General features: G+C 41.8%; 1 protein-coding gene across 1 annotated transcript in view; it reads left to right on the top strand.

The window, feature by feature from the left end:
* Positions 1–2,250: 2,250 nt before the first annotated feature.
* The window catches only part of LOC126399903 (kelch domain-containing protein 1-like), a 15,315-nt gene continuing 7,281 nt past the window's right edge, over positions 2,251–10,284 (top strand). The window contains exons 1-7 of the mRNA XM_050060233.1: positions 2,251–2,501; positions 4,772–4,842; positions 5,087–5,204; positions 8,882–8,994; positions 9,548–9,632; positions 9,741–9,839; positions 9,978–10,052. Coding sequence (XP_049916190.1) covers positions 2,400–2,501; positions 4,772–4,842; positions 5,087–5,204; positions 8,882–8,994; positions 9,548–9,632; positions 9,741–9,839; positions 9,978–10,052 — 663 coding nt within the window. The 5' untranslated portion in view covers positions 2,251–2,399. The remainder of the gene's footprint in view (positions 2,502–4,771; positions 4,843–5,086; positions 5,205–8,881; positions 8,995–9,547; positions 9,633–9,740; positions 9,840–9,977; positions 10,053–10,284) is intronic.

The raw sequence follows: 10,284 nt of genomic DNA, 5'->3' as shown, positions 1-10,284 counted from the left end.
TACACACAGCCTCTTTATTTGCTCTTTTGTTAATAGTCTGTATTGTAGTTTTTTAAACACACTATGTAACTGTACATATATCTGAGCGTCTGTAACTATTTCAGCGCTCTATTGACTGACTTCACACATGTTGGAAGAGAAGTCAGCAGTAGTTGGCAGTATACTGTTTCTTAGTGTCCCAGTTCACCGAGGCTTGTCTGGCCTGGTCTTGTTTTGACTCAGCGCTGTGGTGACGTGCTTATACAAACAGAGGACAGGTGTCAACAACACACCCTGTAGGGTCTTTAAGGTCGTCAACATCATCACATTCTGATGGATGACTGCCAAAATAATGTCTGCACCCATCTCAAAGTCCCAGGGTGAACTTAAGTCCTAGTCTGCCGACTGTACAGGGAGATTCCCCTTCCCCCCTTGTTTACAGCAGCTAGATTCACGACTGTTCAACATGACAGTTGCCAAGGGGGAAAATGATCTTGTAGAGCCTTGGTCTTCAACAATAACTCTTACTGCGGGGGTATGCCACATTATTGTCTGATAATTTTGTTTTTTTAAATTAAAATATGTCTGAAAACACAAATTAAGATGAATCCAACATCAACTTATCTCATTTAGCCATTCACAGATACTCTGCTTGGTTGCTCACCTGGCAGCTGCATCTCTGCAGTTATTTCCTCCCATGCTTCGTCCTTCTTTAGGCGACCATGGTCAGAGCTGGAGGACACACCATACAGGCACCATACACGACACACAGCAACAGCTACACAGTTCTCTTTATGCATCCATGGTGAGGAGAAGAGTCGAGCTGCCACAGGAGCAGAAGAAAAGAGCTGCTACAGGAGCTGGTATGTACAAGCAGAGAACGAGTTCAGGAGAAATGCATTTAATTGTTTAATTTGATACGTCTAGCTGCCACCTGTGTGGGGTTATACGTTAATAGATAGGGGCATATTTTTTGATGCGCACTGTTCACCACATGCGTATTTTGGCTTTAATGTGATTTAAAACAACTTTATTCATTGATTTGAGTTAAATATTCATGAAAAATAAATAATCTCAGATGTTTTTTGTGAAAATACTGTCTGTTAAGACGACTCATCGTCATTTTTACTATAAAGTGTTTTCTTCATAAAGATTCTTTGTTCATTAGAATAGACAGAAAAAACCCCAACACATACTAAAGTATCCTAATCAAAAGATTAGGATAGATTTTTTTTGCTGATGATTTATGGGTGCATTTAGAGTAACAATCCACCATTACAATATTATTTATTTATTTTGCTAATGATTTATTAGTGCATTTAGAATAAAAATCCACCATCACAATATTTAATTATTTATGTTTTTTGTTGCTAATTATTTATGAGAGCATTTAGAGTTAAAATCCACCAATACCATATTATTTATTTATTTTTATTTATTTTGCTAATGATTTATGAGTGCATTTAGAGTAAAAAATCCACCATTACAATATTTATTTATTTATCTTTTTTTGCAAAAGATTTATGAGTGTATTTAGAGTAAAAATCCACCATTACAATATTTATTTATTTATCTTTTTTTTTTGCTAATGATTTATGAGTGTATTTAGAATAAAAATCGACCATTATAATATTTATTTATTTGGAACATAATTGGATTCTGAAGGGTTAATAACCTAAAAGATTTTGGGCTCTTAAGAACATATTTGGGGCTGCAGCCCCAGAGGCCACCCCCACCCCCCTGCTCCGCCCCTGGGCTGGACTAGTCTCAAAGCACAGGTGCAACTCATCACATAATGATTGCTTCTTTTTTACCCAACATGCACAACACCAGAGACTTGAAAGTGCCTCACATACATGTTTCGCAGCCATCATTGATTTAATCAGTTACACCTGTGATTGAGAGGCAAAATGTTTATTTCTGTCCGTTAATTTTGAGCTGATTTATTTCACTTTATTAAGCTGCAGAAATTATGAGCAAACTGTAAGACAATAAAAACTATTTAAAAAAAACTGTAGAAAAAACAAGCATGAAGTTTATTATAAAGCAAACAAACAAGCATGTGTCCCACCCAGATATCAAATGAAACTGTTCAGTACATTTAATCTGATCATCTAAAGATGTGTGCAGCCCTAAAGTGGTTAAATGAGTTCAAGTGGTTTCCTCCTCAAACACACGACAGAGATAAAGTGGCATAAACACCAGGCTCGTGCTGATGGGAGGAGTAACTCAGGACAGCAAGCCTGAAAAACTCGTTCCGCAAAGCCTCCACTCCAGTCTGCTCTCCTCCCTGCAGCAGGTCGGGTCTCTGCTCTCTGAGCCGCCACAACATTCCTGAGAGCATTCCCAACTCCCGGGAAACATTTTACTTGTTTTTATCTGAGCGGTGAGTGTGGAGGAGCAGAGCCCGGGTGTTGGGGATGGATGCTGCTGAGAGAGACGCCCCGGTGAGCCGACTGGAGAGGAGCAGCCACACGGCGTTCATAGAGAACAACACGCTGTATGTGTGGGGAGGTTACCAGGTAGGAAACATCAATGTGTGCCTGTACCTGTGCAGGTACATCTGCATGTTAAAGCCGCCATTACCTGTTGCTCCTGTGGGAACTTAATGTGTGTGTCCAATATTAATTTAATGCTCATTTCTGTATAACAGCATGCTGATATTAAGAACGTACCACTTAAATTTTTAACACTTTGATGCAGCTGTGACACTCAGCTGCACATTTCTTAGGTGGATACAGGTGATGTGAGACACTTCCTTTGGTGTATGCTTTGGTAGACCAACAAAAAATGTTTCTATAAATCATTTAAGGCCCTTTTAACATTATCATGTTGGAGTAAAATTGGAATACACGTTTTTTTTAGAAGATCCACACCTTCAAACACACAATGACCCCTCTGTAACTCAGGCAGGATGTTCAGGTGATGTAGGACAGTAGATCAAAAACAGGTTTCTTTGCAACTCAGGCTGCTTTCAGACCTAGAGTCATCTCCTTTTGTCTGAGTCAGGGACTAATTTTGTCACAAAGCTGCATAATTACCTAGAGTTGGTTCATGTTCTGCTCTTGATTGGTCAGAATTTCCATGTGGGAAAAATCCAGGAAGTAAAGCAAACGTTGAAGAAGAGTACACTTGCAAGATAAATGTGACACTTTCTAATGTCACAATGGAGGGACAACTACGCAGGTTGATTTTAGCGCTGCTCATCGTGGACTATATTGCTGTCATTGTTCATTTTAGTCAAACCATACAGTTTGAAAACGAGGCGCGGCTCCAACTAGAAAACAATGTTTTGATGCATTGGATGTGCTGAATGTGCATATTAAGGCAGTACAGGAGGAGGTGCACATTAATAATCCTCCAGGACTGTAACATGCTCATGTTTAACCCAAACAATGTGTCATGTGACTGCAGTTGCTTCACATCCACGTAGGAACGTGTTCTCAACACAAACGAACCGCACCAGAGTTAATTTGTAACTGGACTGAGACCACCTCTTCAAGAAGGTCTCAGTCACTCTCGTCCAAAATTATGCTCCATTTTATCACCTTTATTTCAGTCATTTCAATATTTTGCCCACCCGGATGACATTAGACCTATCCTAACCATTGTTTAGTGGCAAGAAATGTTGTAGCAGTGGGTCCGCACCATGACCAAGCTGGCGTATGTCTGCAGTGCGCAGAGTAGGTGGAGTCTGCACACAATTTGACGAGTATTGTGGCCGGCAGATGAACCGAATCCACTGCTGAACTTGTGCAGTGAGATCAGCGTAGACTTTGCCACAACCACATGGCCCATACAAATAAGTCAAGGGAGACTTATAAGACGGACAAAAGCCTAAAATGGTGTGTGCCAAAAATATTTGACAGTCAGGCTTCCACCTCAGCATCTGCATCGCCAATTTCCTGTCTCCAAAATATTCATAAGCGTGGGTCAAAGTCTGTTTCTATACATCACAACTTGTGCGTGAGAAGTGGCGTACGCCTCTTACAGGCCTCGTTTTGTGCGTACTGTTTAAAAATGAGACACCAGATGATGTCATTCAGGCTTACATAAAATCTTACTGTCAGTGCAGGCAATTATTTACCAACTAGGAAAGCTACTGTGGCTTTTTTCCTGGAGGCAGACGTTGATGTTTTGTCAGCTGACAGATTACACTCAGCTTTCCCGGCCCTCGCCGTTACGTGTTGAGCAGTATAGGCACACTGAAATGTAGTGGAACCACTAATTCAACATCAGCTTTTGGGATTGGCTGTTGATTTTGTACATGTCAAATCATTACAGTGCTTATCTGTCCCACTTTACCTGAACTCACCCTAACACACACACACACACACACAAGAAGTTATAATGTTCAGTTTTTGTTGAGGCTGTCGTTTGTGTTTCTGTTAAATTTAAACTAATCATTAAGGAGTTATCGCAGGGCTGCGTTAGTGTGAGTCAGGTGTCCCTAATAAACTGGCAGCTAAGCGTATATCTGCATATAGACAATATGTCGAGCTGGCAAACGTGCAGGAACGGATCAGAGAACATGTTCAACGTTCCATTATATGAAACTTTACCTGCGTGAACATGTTGTGACAAAAACATTTCCCGGACCGTATCATGTTGTTGCCATGAGAACAATATCTATCTACACTTACACCACACAAATGAACACGAGCCTTACAGTCTGATTTGATGTTTGCACACATCACACTTAAACATCCAAAGCTGTGTGTTTATCGGCTTGTGCAGCAGATAATGGCACAGTGTGTTTTTTTAAATCCAGGACTTTATCTCTTCCTCACAGGTAGTCGCTGGAGAAGACGTCATACTGCCCAGTGATGAGATATGGCTCTGTGATTTAGACAGCGGGACGTGGTAAGATAGGAAGAGGCCTGTTTATCAGCTGATGTGCACACTGTGTCACCTTGACATTTAAGCTACGGATGTCGGGCTGCAGCATGTTTGTTAGTTCTTTTAAAAATAGTGCAAACAAGATACAGCGACTGTGTGAAAGGCTAAAGTCAAAGGGAGCTGTTTGTTGAAACCAAAGCTCCCACTAAGTGGAGTTTAAAGTGTTCAGGTTGGCCCTTTTTAATTTGTGTGTGTTTTTACGTGACAGGGAGCGGAGGGAGATCACTGGAGACAAACCCTCAGACTTATCAGGCTTCTGTGGCTCTTATGTAAACGGCACACTCTACATCTTTGCAGGATGCGACCCCGTCGGATACACAAACCAGGTGAGTTGCTGCGGACTAAACAAGTCGGACCTTGTTGTTTGTCTCTGAGCTGCTTTTACAGTTTGTGGCCCTCGTGCATTATCATCATTACACTGGAGTCACAGACCTGAGCATCTGTTTTTCTGAGAGATAAGCACCCAGCATTCTTTTGTTCTTCTCTTCTGAGGATTTTTACCCTGTTTCCTAAGTTTCTTAAGTTTGAGACTCAAGTTCGTAAACAAAGCAAAGATAGTGGCTGGAAAAACGTGTGGTGCACAATTTGTGCGACAAACCAACTGTTAAATGTTGTGTTTTTCTGCACAACTATCGGATGGATTGCCATGAAATTTAGGGTAAATGTGACGAAGTGCAATGGAAACAGATTCAGTGATGAATATTGAAGTACAGTCATGATACAGCATCACTGCAGAGGCCACTGCGAGCTTTCTTCGTCGTCTCTGGATGGCTTTTAACACGTTTATGTACACAGAGCAGTTGCAAGAATACTGTAATACTTAAAGATTTGACTGGGCCTCTTTCAATCCCATCATCTGGCACCCGACCTGAGAATAAGCGCCACCATCTGCTTATCTCGACCCCCAATATTTGTATAACAGCAGTGAATGGAAAAGCACATAAATCCCTATTTTCTTTGCAGTTCTCTAAAAATTTGGTTAAAATTTGCACCACATTTGAATGGAAACCCACCTACTGACAGCCTCGAAGCACGGATCCTGACTTCCAGGGTTTTGTTCTGTAACAAAACTAAGGGTGCTTTCACACCTGCCCTGTTCTGTTTGGTTCAGTTCAGTTCAGTTGAACTCAGGTTTGTTTGCCCCCTAAGTGCGGTTCATTTGGGCAGGTGTGAACACAGCAGTCGCACTCGGATTTGCACAACCGGACTAAGACCTTCTCGGAGAGGTGGTCTCGGTCTGGTTACAAACGAACTCTGGTGCGGTTCGTTTGTGGTGAGAACGTGTAAAAAGCCAATGACGCACAAGATTTGAAACAAATCTGCTGACAAATGTTCATTATAAGGAACCAATCCCACAATGCTTCAGCAGAATGTAGGGCATTATGCTGCGTTCATTTTGTACTTGGAGGTCGGAAGTCGTTCGTAAGTCAGGGTTGATGGGGTTGCTCCGAGTTTCCGAGTTGGAAATCCGATCTCAGGGTGCGTACGAGTTTAAACTTCCGACTGGGACTTGGGAATTTCCGACTTCCGAGTACAAAACGAACGCACCATTAGAGGAGAAACTGTATTTTGTAAGCTAATTTTAACTCCGACTTGTCAGAGCTGAGGCCTGCACTACGAACCAGGATATCTTTTCATTATCTGGTTTGACTAATCCTAACATCAGCCGTCTGGATAACCGGTACTACAAATGTGGTTATCAACTAGTTCGGTCAACTCTGGGTTTTCCTATCCAGCCACGAGCGCGTTCATGTGAAAGAGGCAGGGTGTTAATTACGAGCGACGTCATCAGAACTATGAATGAAGGCTACTTCAAATCAACAACATATCGCCTCCTCTTTTTTACCTGAGACTCCGGACCTTCGTCCATGGATACTACAGTGATCCATCGGGGTGTTGACAGGCTGTGATCCGATACCCTGAAGTCAACCTTTTCCGGAGCAGGTTAGCTCTTCAGCCTAAGTTGCCATGATGATTTAAAAAGAGAACCAGCTTCGTAGTACTGAAAACCCAGAGTTAACCCTGAAGTTACCTCGCTAACTCCAAATCCTGCTTCATAGTACAGACCTCAGGTGACTGGGAGTTATGTCAACAGTTCACAGTAGAGTTTAAGGCACAAGGTGTTGATGAACAGGGATGGGTTTTTAAGGCTTTAATCAATGCCTGGAGAGAACTTTAAAATAATTAGTCTTAAAACATGTCTTGAATGTAAGCTATCAAGTTTGTCTGGTAGATTTTGCCAAGCCCAGGGCGGGAGCTAGAGAAATTGTCAGGGTCATACCAGACTTCAGCTCGATCATCAGGTCTGACGGCTGTCTGACACAGGTCAGAGCATTTTCCAGAGGTCAACAGGAAGTTTGCAACAATGGCTTTAAAGAGGACAATAAATATAAAATGGAGATCAAACAGGGTCAAACCTTACATCCTTTTTCTACTGGAGCTTTCAGTTTGGTTTAAGAGGACAGCTTGAGTCTTATAGGCCTTTTGTTAAGGTCCAGTGTGGGATTTAAGGTGATATATTGGCAGAATGGAGTATAACAAGTGTGTTTTCTTAAGTGTATTATCATTGTGGTTTTGTTACCTTTTAGAATGAGCTGTTTATACTCATCCACCATGTTTCACCACCATGGTCTTAGCAGCGTCAGAAAACACTGATTCCTTGTTTTCTTTCTGTAGAGCTGCTTTATTCAGTGTTTTGCTGGTTTAAATCTCTGCTGCTGTTTGTTTTGGAAAAGAGCAAAGCACCTTAAGTGAGATTTTCCTTTTAAACCCGAGTTAAGGTTTCCTTTTAAATAAAATCAGCTGCACAAAACTTCCTAAGTCTTCTCCTTTGGGTTTCCTGAAGTGTTTCTCCTTATCTTGGTCTTACACTTCATTAAACCGTTGCACAGAGGACCTTAGCTACCAAAATATTGAAAGAGATGAGGCACCTCTGACTGCATCTTAACAGCAGCATGGCTGAGTTTATGGTGATCAGTGAGGAGAATAAAGGTATCCTGAGGAGAATCTGATGGTACTCTTAATGATGAGACAGGAGGTCAGTTTATGATTCAGTATGAATATAGAGCACTAAATGAAATGAAGAGAAATGAAATGTGCATTAAAATAAAATGTGTTTAACACTAGTATGAGGAGGAACTGCAACGGGCTGCATGCACGGTCGGCACATGTGCACTAGTTTGCTTAATTTTATGCAGCGGGATCTTTCCAATCAGTTATTAGCGAGGTATTTCATGTACACAAGTCAATGGTGTGCCGCATCATTCACTGGACTTCAAACACACTCACCTGTCTGCTGAAGCTCCCGTCCAGACGTTGCAGTTTCCTCCCACATTCGTCGCTTCATGTTTGCTGTTATTTTTGGATCAAATGTGCTTTACAGTTCTTTTTTTTATTGACTTCCTCTAGAAGGGTTTTTTTCTTACTCCGACCAATTTGGTTTTCGTGTCTTCTTATTTTCGGCCATCTTTTTTTACTATCAGGCCAACGTTGTGAGACGAGGTGTGACAACAGGTAGCCTCGGCCATCACAAGCACACGTTCAAGCAAACATGGAAACAGTAGATTTTACAACTGTAAAATCCTTCAGTGCAGTAAATACCTTAATGTCTTTCCTCGACTAAGGAAACCTTTTTAAGATTCTTCTCAACACCCTTCAGTAAAGTAAAAGCTAAACCTTAGGTGTCATACCTAAGGAGCAAAGTTAAGGTGCTTTGTGCAGCCGGCCTCTGGATCTTAAGTTATCAAAGCAGACAATTCGGCTCCCAGTAAAAACCTCCTGAACAATAAACCCTGGAAAAATTCTAACTGGGAGTTCTGACTTTGCACATAGAAATTTCAGCTGGTCACAAACTCCAGTCTTCACCACCAGATGCCGCTAAATCCTACACACTGCTTCTTTTAGTGTTAGAGAGCCTCAGCAGCCATGACGCATTTGTCATTTCATACGTCTCACTCCATAAATCTGACGACCTCTTAATTGATCTGATTAATTTAATTTGCAGATGTACAGCATTGACCTCACGGAGCCGAGCTGCTCGTGGAAGAAACTGACCGACACCAAGGGAGCGACACCTTCGCCACGAAACAAACACTCCTGCTGGGTACATCGAGACAGGTCAGTGATGCCTCTGTAGGAAATCACACCACACCAACTGCCCAATGAGGAATAATTTAGCCAACATATACATACGACTGAAAATGAGTTCCAGCAGCTGTTCACATCCTCGACATGGGAGGTTTTTAACTCAGAACTGGTCAGTTTGCATTTTTCAAATGGCTGCTCCACAGGTGGAAACGCAGCTTTAACACCTCCAAAAGGTTTGTGAAGTTTAGTTTAGTGCAGTGGGTCCAGATTTTTCCGTGGTCATCAGTTCAAGGTCCACACAGTTTATTATATTCAGCATCATACTTGTGTTTGGCCGTGTCGTCAAGCTAGTTTGCTGTCTCTGTCAAGTAGCTGTCTGTTAGACTTGCCGTCCATTCAGACTGGACCTGCGACCCAACAGTTGGGAACCACTGGTTTAGGGATATCTCAAGAGCTGGTATGAACAAAATGTTGGAGAAAAGGTGGATTTTATCAGATTTCTTGAGATTTTTTACAAAAATACTTTAATTTTTTTGTCATTTCACTTTTATTAACTGAGTGTTTTGTCCTTTTCTTGCTGCAGATTAATCTACTTTGGTGGATATGGATGTAAGACCATAGGGGAGGTACGAAACACATCAAGCTTTGTCGTGGAGGAGATGTCCTGGGTAAGAAACAACGACCAGCACTGAACAAAGTATGCAGTGATTCTTTATGCAAACCTTAGCATAGTGCTTATTTGGTACTCATGATCATATTTCGATCTTGTCTTTCAGTCAACGATTGGAAACACATTGTTCAGGTGCTGGGGCTGGAACAATGAAGTCTGTGTTTTTGACATACACACGGCTACATGGAGCATGCCGGAGACTCAGGTGAGTGAGACATGATTTCATGTGTAAGACTTTAACTGAGAATGTTGTGTTTTACTTTTAGACATTGATTTAACTATATAAGTCTACTGTTTGTGTGTGTGTGGTGTGAATATAGTTTGACGTTGTTGTATCGTCCAGGGTCCTGCTCCTGGGCCCAGAGGCTGCCATGCCAGTGCCCTTCTGGGCAACAAAGGTTACATCTCTGGTGGCGTGGTGAGTTTAATTCACTGGACATAAACCACATATCGTCAAAAATATGTGGACACTACTGTGACTTGACATCGCCTCTGTGTACAAAGCCAGATCTATTTTAAAAACTGCATTTCATTGCGTTTTGGGTGGAGGTACGTGACTGTCCTGCACAGAGTCCTGACCTCAGCCCCATCCAACACCTCACCTTGACTCTGAGACAGAACTTACGACCCAACATCTGTGACTATGTTTA

This window comes from Epinephelus moara, chromosome 13 (genome assembly GCF_006386435.1).
Source record: "Epinephelus moara isolate mb chromosome 13, YSFRI_EMoa_1.0, whole genome shotgun sequence".
Taxonomy (NCBI): domain Eukaryota; kingdom Metazoa; phylum Chordata; class Actinopteri; order Perciformes; family Serranidae; genus Epinephelus; species Epinephelus moara.
This window is presented reverse-complemented; position numbering and strand designations above follow the sequence as displayed.